The sequence below is a fragment of the Eptatretus burgeri genome, chromosome 1 (assembly GCF_056783735.1).
Source record: "Eptatretus burgeri isolate ZD-2024b chromosome 1, Ebu_testis_v1, whole genome shotgun sequence".
In the NCBI taxonomy this organism is placed as follows: Eukaryota; Metazoa; Chordata; class Myxini; order Myxiniformes; family Myxinidae; genus Eptatretus; species Eptatretus burgeri.
Window position 1 is genome coordinate 144373807 of NC_140961.1, and position 15701 is coordinate 144389507.

Consider the following 15701-nt stretch of genomic DNA (forward strand, 5'->3'; position numbering starts at 1 on the left):
CAAGTTTCTTGTTTAAACCAACTTGCGTGCCGAGTGTGTTTTATTTCGGGAATGGATTGTTCAGATAATTTCTCCGACCTTGCGGATCAATTGTTTTCACAAGATGACAGGTGAGATCCTGATCCCAATTAATTATTTGTTGTTTTGTACAGGATTAAATCACTATACAACCAATAATTATTCTGTCTTTTTCTAACAGGTTGTCCCCAATGAGAACATAGTTGATAACCGATCTATAACAGGAGGCCTTTGAATTACACGATGAGTGACTAAAAATGAATGACTTCCTTGAAGACATTCAATCGTTCAGAAAAGAATTGAATGATATTTTTGTTGGCTGGCAAGAAGTTCTCTCACGTCCTCTAATCTTGAATGAGTCGAGTCAAAGATGAGAAATTATCCCTCTGTGTGTCTTTATGTCTTTATGTGTGTGTGTGTGTGTGTGTGTGTGTGTGTGTGTGTGTGTGTGTGTGTGTGTGTGTGTGTGTGTGTGTGTGTGTGTGTGTGTGTGTGTGTGTGTGTGTGTGTGTGTGTGTGTGTGTGTGTGTGTGTGTGTGTGTGTGTGTGTGTATATATATATATATATATATATATATATATATATATATATATATATATATATATATATATATATATATATATATATATATATGTATATGTGTATGTGTGTGTGTGTGTGTGTGTGTACATGTGTGTGTGTATATGTGTATGTATATGAGATGCCACGAGGAGGAGTGATGTAAAGGCCCGGTCACACCTTGACGTTTTAGCCAACGTGTGCCGATTTTTGAATTTTTTTTCTAAAACGCTGGCACACGTTGAATACGTTATGGGTAAGTTTTGATAACATTGAGAGCACGCTGAAAAACACTGCCATACATCGTTGTACGCTGGCTTTAAACGTTGTACTTTTTGGTTGTCCTCAAATTTTTTCATGCTTGAAATTTCACGACGTATGCCGGCGTTTGACTCACACGTTCCGCTACGCTGGCCACAAGTTGTATGTACGGTCTGCGATCGTTGACAGACGTCAACACATGCTACTTGTAAGTTAATCATAAGTTGAGACACGCCGAGGTAATGTTTAGCGTTCCCGAAACTTATTTCTAACCTATGATTAACGTGTTGTTGGCACGTTACGCGATCGTTGCCACACATCGACAGACGTTACTTTTAAGTTACTCATAGACTGAAAGACGTCGGTATAATGGATCGTCCTTGCGTCAGCATCCACGGCCACGGCCAGGACACTTATTTGCAGCATTCTTCAAACTTTTCTTCGGCATGACGAGGATGTTCACACTTCGATGTCTAGCTTGGCTATGATTCCAATTGTCCATCGGCAGCGTCTATTTAAAATAGTCGAGTTTGAGCGTTTTAACACGTTCAGAAGAAACGCTTCAAATTTCCAAACCCCAGCATCAAAAAACAAAGGCGAGTGACAGCAATTTAAATCGTTCATTGTAAACAATGAAAATAGCTGAGTAGTACCGTTTAAAAGTCGTTGAGTGTAAAAAAAAATCCAATTGTTGAGCGCAAGCGTCTACTTTCAATAGTGGAGATGCAGCCATTTAAATCGTTAAATCGTTAAACGCAAGGACGATCCATCATAACCCACACCCTCCCCCTCACACTCACCTACTACTGCCAACATGAACAAACTAATACTAATACTAATACTGATACTGATACTGATACTGTTACTGCTGACATGGACATCGACTCAAAAAGGACTCGAAAACACTGTTGGGTTCCCCTTTTATGAGCAGCATTTTTAGATACCAATTCCCAAAACCGCTGGGAATACGTCTTTATATGGCAGTTGTAAGTTAGAAACACGTTAATTTATTTTTTTTTGTCGACCGGAAGACGTCATTGGAATACGTCTACATACGTCGATGTGTGTTGGGACTACGTAAAGAATTGGTTCAAAGTACGTCAAACATAAGTTAGAAATAAGTTTCGCGTAAAAAAGACATTACCGCGACGTGTTTCGACTTATGAGTAGCTTATAAGTAGCCTTTGTGGACGTGTGTAAGCGTCCACATATCGTGTGTAAAACTTATCCCCATCGCATGCGGAACGTGTGTCATACGCCGAGTACGTCATAAAATTTTGAACATGTTTAAAATTTCTTGACGTACTCTACTTACTACGACGTAAGATAGCGTACTTTAGCGTTCTACTCACGTATACCAAACTTACTCATACCGTATTTGACGTGCCCCAACGTTTTGGACACATTTTTCTTAGGTCGGCATACGCTGGCAAGATCGCCAAGGTGTGACCGCGATGTTGACACTTCCATTTCTACGGCAGTTATGATTCGAATCGTTGTGCGTCAGCCTTTTAATAGGCTACGTCACGACATCGTCGGCGATGCGTGCAACGCGCTATGCCTAAGTTAGACTATCGTTGGGCATCGGTTGTGTAGGCCGACAACAGGTTCAGCATTCGTTGGTCTAAGTTATCTATAACACAACGAAACGTTCTGTGTCCGTTACCAATGCGTTATACATAAGACCAAGTCGCTATGAATACGTCCGAATCTTTAAAAAAAAACATCAAAAGTTCAACGTAAGCCAGCGTTTTAGATACATTTTAATACATTTCCATCGCTGGCTAAAACGTCAAGGTGTGACCGGGCCTTAAGGGACACATCGGCCATTTTTGAGTTAATGCCATATAGCACTATTTTAACCCTTCCCCTATCTTCCGAGCCTATCATCATCATATCATTAAAAAATGTCGCTCACATCACTCCTCCTCGCGGGGCCTCGTGTGTGTGTGTGTGTGTGTGTGTGTGTGTGTGTGTGTGTGTGTGTGTGTGTGTGTGTGTGTGTGTGTGTGTGTGTGTGTGTGTGTGTGTGTGTGTGTGTGTGTGTGTGTGTGTGTGTGTGTGTGTGTGTGTGTGTGTGCGCGCGCGCGCGTGTGTCACTGTCTCTGTCTTTGACTCATTATTATAATATTTTTTTCAGTTTAAACAGTTTAAACAGTATATTGTTTATCTCTCTCCATTTGCAAGTGTTAATAAATGATTCAACTCTCACTGTGACTGTTGTAACTTGATCGAGGGTTTGAGTTTTTCAGCACAGATTTTGGTGTAGTCAGCAGGATTCCAACACTCCAGGGGAGAGGAGGCTGGAGTGGTTTTGACTGAAGTGATGCAGACACAAGTGGCCACTAAAGGAAAAGATAAGAGGAGCTTTCTGAGAATCCCTTTCCTGTCCTTTTGTTGTGTTTTGCATTAACTGAGTCGTACACCTCCATCTTTGAACTCACTGGATGATGCAATCCTCGGAAAGTTGTGTTGAATTATTTATTAACACGGGCTTCGAGTCCCGTTAAAAATCGGATTTGGGAAATCCATGCATTCAAATGCTTTGCGGGGCATGGAATCCCACTAACTTATCGCCAGAAGGATCTGGCATCCTGGTTTAATTGGTGTGAGTGTCCAAAGGGATGAGGGATCCTGAGAGGAGTAAGGGGCTTGTCGTCCCACTGATTTGACGCTATTGTATGAGGATCTGAGATCCTTCTTGCCTGTTATTGTATGATTGTGATCTGTATTTGTGAATAAAGTATTGACGGTTAAGAAATATGAAGAATGGGTAATAAGCAAGGAAAACTGAGGAGACTCTGGAAAAGGGAACATGTAGATGATATATGTTTGACAAATATGGACCAGAATCTGTAAGAGACCTGGACAAATGATTAGAATGGACAAAGACGAATGCACTTAGCATTCCGACAGATGGAACCGTTGATAAGGAAAGACTCTAAAATCTAAAGAAAGACTGAAACATGCAATAAGGCACAGGAAGCTGTGGAAGCAGAATTGACCAGAGAGAAGGAGGAGAAGATGTGCCATTGTGAGAAGGAACGGCTGTGTGCTGCGGCATGTCCTGCCACTGATTTAATTTTAAAATCGGGCTCAAGCAGCAAAGAAGGTATTGAGAATGTTGCCGTACTGGTTTACAGGCCCATAAAACCACTACAGTTGAATTTATAACCATCTATATATTGCATATGCATGAGGAGAGTGGCGAGAATTGCACAGAGATGATATGACACCTAAACGACATGCAGTAGGGTGTTCCAAAAAAAAATGAAAGTTTGATTTTTGCTGCTCCCTGATTTTGCCTTTGTTCCAATACCCCATAAGAACTTATAGGTCAAAAATGAACAAACTTCCATGATATTTAGGGGTTCCTCAAGTTGGCACAATTATGTCCATTATGGAGAGGGCATTTTGCACTGCAATGTCAAAAAGCTCATCTCAGTCTCCTTGGAAAAACTATTCTTTCATCCTATATGACTGCTGTGGTTTTTGAAAATACCAAACAACCATATTAATTGTGAAGTGTACTGCGTTGTGCATATTCGACGGCAAGTTGTCAGTTACAGTTTGGCAAATTTCAACAATATTGTGCCAACTTGAGGAACCCCTAAACATCCTCCAATCTGCTTCATATTTGGTGTGTATGTTCCTACTGTCAAATGGGACAAAAGGCACACCCAGGGAGCATGAATATTCATACTTTTATTTTTTACCACCTATTATGAAGCACCCTAATGCAGGGGTTTGTTAAGTGACTGAGTTGGGCACGGAGGCCGTGCGGGTGCCCGAAGGGGAGCGTAACAGAAAGTCAAAGTGATCTCTTTCTGTCTATTGTTTATTGGAATAAACATTCAATGACTGTAAAACTTCCCTACAGTAATGCATGTTATCGAGATCAGAAAAGAGATCATTGGTGTGGGCCCAGCTCCATTGTAAGCCCAGTGTTGATCGTCTACATCCATAGACATCGCAGATGGACATGGTGTAGTTAATGCATACATTTTCTACTTTTGTGATCAGACTTGCTTTATGACCTTGTAAATATTGAAGTGAAGAAATTTGGTGCAAACATGGTTTTGTTTGTTTATTAGATCGAATCATTCACAAAGCAATTTCATTTTATTACTTTACAAAGCATGAAGTGTTTTTACAAAAGTAATGTAACACCTAGGAAAGAAAATACAAACTAAAAAACCATAAGCGATGGCGATGATGGCAAATATTTTTGTAAGAATGGAAAATTTCCCTTGTGTGCTACTGTATGCAGGTACGAATGAAAGGATCACCATGAAGAAGAACATCATACTGAAGTTGATGAGTTTAGGTTCATGGAAAACTGAAGGAAACTTCCGAATGGTGAAAGATAATCTACTGCAGAGGAGCGATAGAATCCCAAGGTAAGTCAAAGCACAGAGAGGCCAAATCGAGGATATATCCTTACACTCCACAATGGCAATTCCAGCACGAACTTCCAAATTTTTCATTGATTTGACATTTCCCAAAAATGTCCAGGACACACAAAGCATTAATTGTGGAAGCATCAACAATCCCAATAGTTTCCATGGGTGTTTGTACCAAGGATACATGGTCATGCTTGATGAGGTTTCTGAGGTTAATCAAAGTTGTTTAGTTATGATGAACATAACACAACAGGGTATCTCACATGTTGATTTGTTAACATCACGGTGGAGAACACATCATTGTTCATTTTGAAAACACATCAAGATCCTTACACCAACACTCATTTCTTACACAAACACTCATCCTGTGCACAAACACCTCTTCCCTTATGCAAGGTGCCCACCCCTTACACAAGACCCCAGCCCTTCATACTGACACCCCATCCCCTTACACCGACACCCCATTCCCTTACACTGACTCTCTCACCGACACCCCATCCTCTTTCACCGACACCCCATCCTCTTTCACCGACACCCCATCCCCTTACACTGACACCCCATCCCATTACACCGACAACGCATCCCCTGATACCGACACCCCATCTCTTTACACAGACACCCAATCCCCTTCCAATGATACCCCAACCCCTTTCACTGACACCCCAATTCCTTACACCATCAACTCATCCCCTTTCACCGACACGCCAACCCCTTTCACTGATACCCCACCAACTTACCACCCCAACCCCTTACACCGACACCCCAACCACTTACACTGACACCTTAACCCCTAACACCGACACCACACACCCTGACACCGATCCCTGTTTTTCCCAATACACTGACACACCTTCCATACAAAATATTGCATGAGGTTATACAGGAGTATACACATTTGCACACACGTCTAAATCTATAATGCATTTCCTTAATGAAGCTCATACAAAGATGGTGGACACACCTGGAGAAGACATAATTATTTGAATGTTTATTTTGAGAACACAAACAATAATCCAAGTGAGACACAAGCACGTTAGTGGATGTTGTAGTTGACATATAAGGTCTCTTGGTCTCCCCACAAACACGACACTACATCCAAAACCACCTGCTAGCGCAGTCAGCAGTAATAGATGATCATCACATTTTGTGGACTTCAATGGGGACATCATGAGGATTAATCCCATGACGAATATCAAAAAAGCAGCAAAAGCAGAAAATGTCAATAAAAAAACTGTTATAGGATCAGAAAAAGATAAATACTCTTCAGGCATGAGGATGCAAGTAGTGTAATTATCATTGGGCCAGAATTCTTGTGCACAATGATGGCAATTTGGAGAATCTGAAAATAATAATGAAAGAATACAAATCAAATCTTCACTTATACTTCATATGTACATTAAACTGCTGGCCAATTCATTTTATTCTCTCTGGAATTTTGGATTTGGTATCGCCATTTATTTTGCAGATGGCATGCTATGGATTTGTTATTTGGTATGACCATGGATTTGGTATTTGGCATCACCAAGGATTTAGTATTTGGCATCACTGTGGATTTGATATATGGAATCACCATGGATTTGTTATTTGGTATCACCATGGATTTGTTATTTGTTGTCACCATGGATTTGTTATTTGGTATCACCAAGCATTTATTATCACAATGGATTTATTTGGTATCACCATGGATTTGTTATATGTTATCACCATGGATTTGTTCTTTGGTTTGACCATGGATTTGTTATTTGGCATTACCATGGATTTGTTATTTGGTATCAGCAAGCATTTATTATCACAATGGATTTATTTGGTATCACCATGGATTTGTTATATGTTATCACCATCGATTTGTTCTTTGGTTTGACCATGGATTTGTTATTTGGCATCACCGTGGATTTGATATATGTACTCAACATGGATTTGTAATTTGGTATCACCATGGATTTGCTATTTGATATCACCAAGCATTTATTATCACAATGGATTTGTTATTTGGTATCACCATGGATTTGTTATTTGTTTTCACCATGAATTTGTTATTTGTTGTCACCATGGATTTGCTATTTGATATCACCAAGCATTTATTATCACAATGGATTTGTTATTTGGTATCACCATGGATTTGTTATTTGTTATCACCATGGATTTGTTATTTGGTATCACCAAGCATTTATTATCACAATGGATTTATTTGGTATCACCATGGATTTGTTATATGTTATCACCATGGATTTGTTCTTTGGTTTGACCATGGATTTGTTATTTGGCATTACCATGGATTTGTTATTTGGTATCAGCAAGCATTTATTATCACAATGGATTTATTTGGTATTACCATGGATTTGTTATATGTTATCACCATCGATTTGTTCTTTGGTTTGACCATGGATTTGTTATTTGGCATCACCGTGGATTTGATATATGTACTCAACATGGATTTGTAATTTGGTATCACCATGGATTTGTTATTTGGTATCACCAAGCATTTATTATCACAATGGATTTGTTATTTGGTATCACCATGGATTTGTTATTTGTTTTCACCATGAATTTGTTATTTGTTGTCACCATGCATTTGTGATTTGTTATTTTTAACACCATGGATTTGTTATTTGTTATCACCATGGATTTGAGATTTGGTCTCACCATGGATTTGTTATTCGGTCTCACCATGGATTTGTTATTCGGTCTCACCATGGATTTGTTATTTGGTCTCACCATGGATTTGTGATTTGGTATCACTGTGGATTTGATATTTGTTATTTGGTATCACCATGGATTTGTGATTTGGCATAACCGTGGATTTGTTATTTGTTATAACCGTGGATTTGTAATTTGTTATCACCTTGGATTTGTTATTTGTGATCACTGTGGATTTGTTATTTGGCATCACCGTGGATTTGTTATTTGGCACCACCGTGGATTTGTTATTTGGCATCACCGTGGATTTGTTATTTGGCATCACCGTGGATTTGTTATTTGGCATCACCGTGGATTTGTTATTTGGCATCACCGTGGATTTGTTATTTGGTATCACCATGGTTTTTTTGTTTGGTATCACCATGGATTTGTAATTTGATATCACCATGGATTTGTTATTTGTTATCACCATGGATTTGATATTTGGTCTCACCATGGATTTGTTATTTAGTATCACCATGGATTTGTTATTTGGTAGAACCATGGAGTTATTATTTGATATTTCCATGGATTTGTTATTTGGTATGACCATGGATTTGTTATTTGGTATGACCATGGATTTGTTATTTGGTATCACCTTGGAATTGTTATTTCGTTTCACCATTGATTGGTTATTTCGTTATCACTGGGGATTTATTATTTGGCATCACCATGGATTTGTTCTTTGGTATGACCATGGATTTGTAATTTCGTATCACCATGGATTTGTCATTTGGTATCGCTGTGGATTTGTTACTTGGTATCACCATGGATTTGTTCTTTGTTATCACCATGGATTTGTGATTTGGTTTGACCTTGGATTTGTTATTTGGCAGCACCATGGATTTGTTATTTGGTATCACCATGGATGTGTAATTTGGTATGACCTTTGATTTGTTATTTGGTATCACCATGGATTTGTTATTTGGTATGACCATGGATTTGTTATTTAGTATCACCTTGGATTTGTTATTTCGTTTCACAATGGATTTGTTATTTTTTATCACCGGCAATTTATTATTTGTTATCACCATGGATTTGTTATTTGGCATCACCATGGAATTGTTATTTGGTATAACCATGGATTTGTTTTTTGGTATGACCATCGATTTGTTATTGGGTATGAATATGGATTTGTCATTTGGAATTACCATGGATTTGTTATTTGGTACGACCATGGATTAGTCATTTGTTATCACCTTGGATTTGTTATTTTGTTTCACCATGGATTTGTTATTTCATTATCACCTGGGATTTGTTATTTGGCATCACCATGGATTTGTTATTTGGCATCACCATGAAATTGTTATTTCGTATGACTGTGGAATTGTTATTTGTTATAACCATGGATTTGTTATTTGGTATCACTGTGGTTTTGTTATTTGGTTTCACCATGGTTTTGTTATTTGGTGTCACCATGGATTTGTTATTTGTTATCACCATGGATTTGTTACTTGGTTTCACCATGGATTTGTTATTTGGTTTCACCATGGATTTGTTATTTGGTTTCACCATGGATTTGTTATTTGGTTTGACCATGGATTTGTTATTTGGTTTGACCATGGATTTGTTATTTGGTTTGACCATGGATTTGTTATTTGGCATCACTGTGGACTTGTTATTTGGTATCACCGTGGATTTGTTATTTTGTTTCACCATGGATTTGTTTGCTGGGATCACTGTGGATTTGTTATTTGGTACCACCATGGATTTGTTATTTGACATCACCGTGTATTTGTTATTTGGTATCACCATGGATTTGGTATTAAGTTTCACCTTGGATTTGTTGGCTGGGATCACCGTAGATTTGTTTTTTGGCACCACCACGGAGTTATTTGGTATCACCATGGATTTGTTATTTTGTATTACCATGGATTTGTTATTTTGTATCACCAAGGATTTATTTGGTATCACCAAGGATTTGTTATTTGGTATCACCATGGATTTGTTATTTGTTATTTGGTTTGAGCATGCATTTGTTATTTGGTATGAGCATGGATTTGTTATTTGGTATCACCATGAATTTGTTATTTTGTATTACCATGGATTTGTTATTTTGTATCACCATGAATTTGTTATTTAGTATCACCATGGATTTGTTATTTGGTATCACCATGGATTTGTTATTTGGTATCACCAAGGATTTGTTATTTGGTATCACCATGGATTTGTTGGTTAGGATCACCATGGATGTTATTTTGTACTGTTCTGTGTTTGTTTTTTTGGAATTGCCAAGGATTTCTTATTTGGTTTCACCAAGGATTTGTTATTTGCTATCACCATGGATTTGTTGGTTAGGATCACCATGGATTTGTTATTTGCTATCACCATGGATTTGTTGGTTAGGATCACCATGGATGTTATTTTGTACTGTTCTCTATTTGTTTTTTGGAATTGCCAAGGATTTCTTATTTGGTATCGCCAATGATTTGTTATTTGGTTTCACCAAGGATTTGTTATTTGGTACTGCCAAGGATTTGTTTGGTTTTGTTTGGGATTTGTTTGGTTTTGTTTGGGATTTGTTTGGTTTTGTTTGGGATTTGTTTGTTGGGAACCACCAAGGATTAGTTATTCGGGATCACCAAGGATAAGTTATTCGGTATCACCAAGGATTTGTTTTTTGGTACTTCCAAGGACTTGTTTGGTGTTGTTATGGATTTGTTTGTTGGTACCACCAAGGATTTGTTGTTTGTTCAAACTCTGGATTTGTTATTTTTATGACGATATGGATTGCTTTGTGATGCTCTGTTGGCTGATGATAGGACATCATATGCAACAATAGTGAACTCTCTCCACAATTAAGTTACCAAAATTGGGAATTGCGTGATTAATTTAACCGTACACCATTTACAGCTGTGCCATAAAACTGACCTTTCATCATAAACGCGTGACACTCACCTAATGTTTCTGATTCATCGTCACATCAGAAATATGTCACGTAAGATTGATTGAGACACGACAACCAAATGAGTCATTTCAAACAGCAACTATATGTCATAGCTGCCGTGATGTGAGCAGCCCACAAAATCGAGATATTGATGGGTGTAAGAAATGTCCTCTTTGTCGAGATTGTTCGTCACTATGTCATACTGCAAGGAGTATAATTTTGGGATCCATGCACTTCCTCAAAGGTCATAGTCATTGATTGTATTTATTCCAATGCAAATTGTAGGATTATCTCAAAAGATGTTAGAGTGTAGTGTTGAGTAATATTGTTGTGGCGCTGGGGTCATGGGGGTACTACGAGGGAGGGGATATCCCTTGTTTCTCCCCAGACTCAACGAGAATCGAGGCCATCACACACGAATAAGTTTGTGTCATGGCTGGTCGTTAATCGAAGCATTACTTCCTTTATCACGTGCTGCCGAGTGGAGCTGCCAAGTATGCACCGGCTAATGAGCAGATATTTGGGCTATAACTTCCTGGTTATGCTAATGTGCGGATGATGCTGGACCAAAGGAGGAAAAGATGAAAACGAGCTGGGTACATTTATAACAAAGCAAATTTTTTACAACTAGGCGAGGAAAATTATGGCAGTTGCAGTAGTTATAGGGAGTTGCAGTAGTAGTAATTTGTGGTGAAGAGATTGGGGAAGGTAATTGTAGTTATGGCATTTGTGGTGAAGGCATTGGATGTAGGTTGTTGTGGGGATTTTTAGCAGGTGTTTGGGGTGGTTATGCATTGTAGCATTGTGTTGAACATAATAAGGGTCTGAGATGAGGCATCAGTTGGATTCTGGTGTGCAGTTTGAAAGAAAAATGGCATGCTTATGCAAATGAGCGTCACTGTGTCTTCTCGCGCTCTCGGCATGGCCACCATACTGTACGTGTGCTTGCATGGTTTATGTATGACATAAAGTAAAGAAATGAAATCAAAGAAAGAATAGAGTATTAAAGACCTCACTAAAAGCCCTTATGAAATGCATCTTTCCCATTTACCCACAAGACATTTCTGGTCAATTCCTGCACAGGCTCAGCTTGTTTGTAATTTTTCCAGAGATGCGGTTCACATTCAGATTACCACTCATTTGTATTGATTGCCCCCCCCCCCTCTCTCTCCACCAACTATGATTAGTAACCCACGCTCAAAGTGCAAGGTTAAGAAATTGGTTCACTCTGTCTGTCTGTCTATCTGTTGACAAACATCAGTTTATGATCGAGGAACAATTTAATTTCAATTCAATGGTATATTTGGATCTCAAATCGGAGCAATAATATGAACCCGAACCTGTAGCTTAGCAGTACTTTGGCTCTGAATTTGGTAAATTGTACAGAATCTCAGCTCGATCGTGCATGCGCAAAGGGGAGTGTGGTAATATATATTTTAGCCGATCTGTATGTCTGGCAGCCAACCGAAATTGAAAATCATTCCAAATAGGAAACTTGCTGTATTTAGGGATGTCATAAAGAACACAAACAACAGGCATGAGAAACTAATTTAATGTGTTCGATAAAGTGGTGTAACAGACGGTGCATCAACATTCATTTTTTCAACATTTTTTTTTCTTCAGCCTTTAAAATAAATTGTTTTTCAATTGAATTTTATACTTGAATACTGTATAACACAAATCACTTTTTTGGCACTTTCAAAAAACTTCATTTTAGCAGGACTGTGAAAAATATTACATCATTTTACGATGTCTCGACGAATGAAATTTGTCGTTCGCGCTCTCACCTTTGTGGAATATTGAGATTCAGCCAAAATGGTGGCTCATAGAAAATAAAGATCATGCTCGAAAACGCAAAGCAGGAGTTGAAAAGACCATTTTTCTACAGCCTTTATATTTTCCACATTTTTACATGTAAAAATACATTCCCCCACCCCCCACCTCCCCCCCCCCACAAATATTTTAGGGGGGAACTTGCTCCCCCATGCTCCCCTAATTCCACCACCCTTGATCCCAGAAGTGATGAAATGAGTAGCCAGCTAGTGTTATAAGCCTTACTCAGGATTATCTTCATGAAATTATTTGTGATTAAATTTCTAAAACGTTATGATAAATAAATGTAATTATTATTTTCAACATCATCATCAATGTACCAAACTCTTCACCGAAAAAATATAAAACCACACTAAATGATGTCTATGTCTGTCTCTCTCTCTCTCTCTCTCTCTCTCTCTCTCTCTCTCTCTCTCTCTCTCTCTCTCTCTCTCTCTCTCTCTCTCTCTCTCTCTCTCTCTCTCTCTGTCTCTCTCTGTCTCTCTCTGTCTCTCTCTCTGTCTCTGTCTGTCTCTCTCTCTCTGCTGTCTGTTTACATATGCTTGATGCAATGCTAACTTATCCAAGTTCTGAGTCGATCTCAGATCGCGACTGAGGCACAGCTCTAAGGAGAACCATGTCATCATGGGATATCATTCGGAATTTCTGTCTAACAAACATACCAGTGGTGTTGGAGTATTCTCCCTTAATACAAGGAATGCATTCAAAACAACAAAATGGTTGTCCTTTAAGAGAGAACTTGCGTGTTCCAGGTTGGCAAGATTGACTGCACACAGATTGTGGCACCTGCAGAAAAAAAATTCACGATATTATTGTCTCATCAGAGAAATAGTACAAGATTCTTTTTCCGCGAGTATACCGCTCAATAATATGAGCCTTTAATTACACTGATTTTCAAATGAAAATGAATTTCAAGTTTATTATAGCTTAAAATTAAGCTAAATGTCAACCTTTTTGTTTCCATGATTACCATGTTTCGTGTTCCCATTTGAATTGATATCTTATGATGCCCTGAACGCAGAATAGAACAATCGGTATTTGTCCTCAGTCTACTAATGACCCTTGTAATTGACATGACTATACACTGATGTATTTGTCCCACATTTGATTTATAAACAAGCTCCTCCACGAGTCTTCCATCGAGGTAAAAGTTTCGGCTCTGAGCAAAGTTTCGGCTGCATTACGCCCTCATCTTGGAATACAAAATGAAATGTGTTTTCCTTGTCTTTATATGTGCCCTTCAAGGTAGCAAAGAAATGTTATATGATGGTAAAGTTCCAGCAGCAGGTCGATTCTGTTGTCAAAATTTGAGACAATATATTTTGTGGTGAAGGTTCGAAAAGAACACTCGTGTGGTCACTTTCATGGATATGCTCAACATTTATACGACACCAAGAGCTTATGTTTTGCCGATAGTGGTTTTGGTTCTTCTGTGACAGTTTGGGTTTGTTTCAAAAACAAAAAAGTAAAAACACTCACCAATAAAATCCTAGACTCCACAGTGAGCGCCGTATAGTTTGATTTTCTTTCTCTGTAACTACCACTGAATTGTGTTCATAACGGTTGTGCCATTAATAGGATTTTGACAATCAGAAAAGTTATTACATAGTAAAATGAATGGAGATTGATTAATGCAAAGGGAAAAGTCAAAAAGAAAATTATTTTTATTCTTCTAGCAACTCCGGACTTCGGAGACATTTGTAGAATGTCGTATAAATGTCGTTAATTGTCAGGTGTGAGAGCATTATTTATTATTTCAACATTAGGAATCTATATACTGGTTCATGGAAGAATAATACAAAAACTATTTTCACATCGATGGTGTGAGCAAATGTTCCTCTGGTTGTACCCCATATCCGTGGGAATAGCCTCACGATAGCTATACAGTAGAGACATTGGCTGAATCACGATGCATTGGAAAATGGTAATTCTCGCACTAATGTAACGATTTCTGTGTTCCGAATAGGTCTATGAAGGCAAAATAAGGTGTCCGTACTGTAGTAATTAAACTAACAGGTAGTTTTATTTCCAATGAAGATATGGCAAATGAACACACAAGCTCAACAATGATTAATAAATTATTTTATACAGCACGATGTGGGCACTAACTGCAACATGCCCCAATGAGACAACACAGAACACATACTTAACTGATCATAATTAAAACTAGAGCCAATTGTCTGCACAACGAAGAGTTTTCATCAGGGATATGGAGAATGTAAAATCATAAATAACCATTCAGGCTGGGGTAGAGAAAGGAAAATGGGTGATGACGGGTTGAAGATGATGGCGTCTCTCATGGAGTTGACGAACCGAAACAGTGGGTGTGAGACGGTATCTACAGAGACCCGGAATATGCCTTGTTCTTCCCTAACTCTGTTATCCAACCTGTTTTCTTTGCACCCTCTCACTTTCTTTGGCTGCCAAAAGCAAGCTCATTCAAACTCACGAGCTCCCCAGAACTAAACTATCATCTATTAACTGAATTACCATGTAACCATGGCAGTACAGTTTATAGATGATAACTTGCCCACTGCGAGAGATTTCATATATATGTATATTTATTTCTATACACACATACATATACCCACACAACATGCTCTTGCAAGTTTCGCCAATAGTTGATGCTGGGTCGATGGTCTCAGCCACATGGAATGGTGCGAATTTGCAGAGGTTGTGGAAATGGGAGGGGTGGGGGCAGATAATCATAAAAAGGATTGGGGTGGTATATGAATGGGCAGGATCATGGGCGATATCTATGGCTTTGACTGACAACTGACCTCATTTATAGGTGAAACTAACAACATGAAGACATTGGCATGAAGACCTTAATGAGTACTTGTACAACAACGAGGACTCCCACCTTTCCCTGTGCACATAGCAGTACCACCTGCCTGAAATAACTCTCATCATATCCTTTGATTATATAATTTGTACCTCCTTTTGCCCACCATTCCATCTGATGTCATTTTCATGCACATTTAATTCCCGATCTTTCTGGGACGAGTCATAATAACCAGCAGTTATGAAATCCATTTCATCATCTTCCATTATGTGCCATTGG

At 38.6% G+C, this 15701-nt stretch overlaps 2 protein-coding genes across 4 annotated transcripts in view; both read left to right on the top strand.

Moving 5' to 3' along the window:
* Positions 1-15701, top strand: part of LOC147035672 (protein phosphatase EYA1-like) — a 386713-nt gene that overhangs the window by 363146 nt on the left and 7866 nt on the right. The gene's annotated exons all lie outside the window — the stretch shown is intronic.
* The window catches only part of MECR (mitochondrial trans-2-enoyl-CoA reductase), a 99840-nt gene that overhangs the window by 56309 nt on the left and 27830 nt on the right, over positions 1-15701 (top strand). For both annotated transcript variants that reach the window (XM_085846535.1, XM_085846556.1), the window contains exon 10: positions 5109-5238. In XM_085846535.1, coding sequence (XP_085702661.1) covers positions 5109-5238 — 130 coding nt within the window. The remainder of the gene's footprint in view (positions 1-5108; positions 5239-15701) is intronic.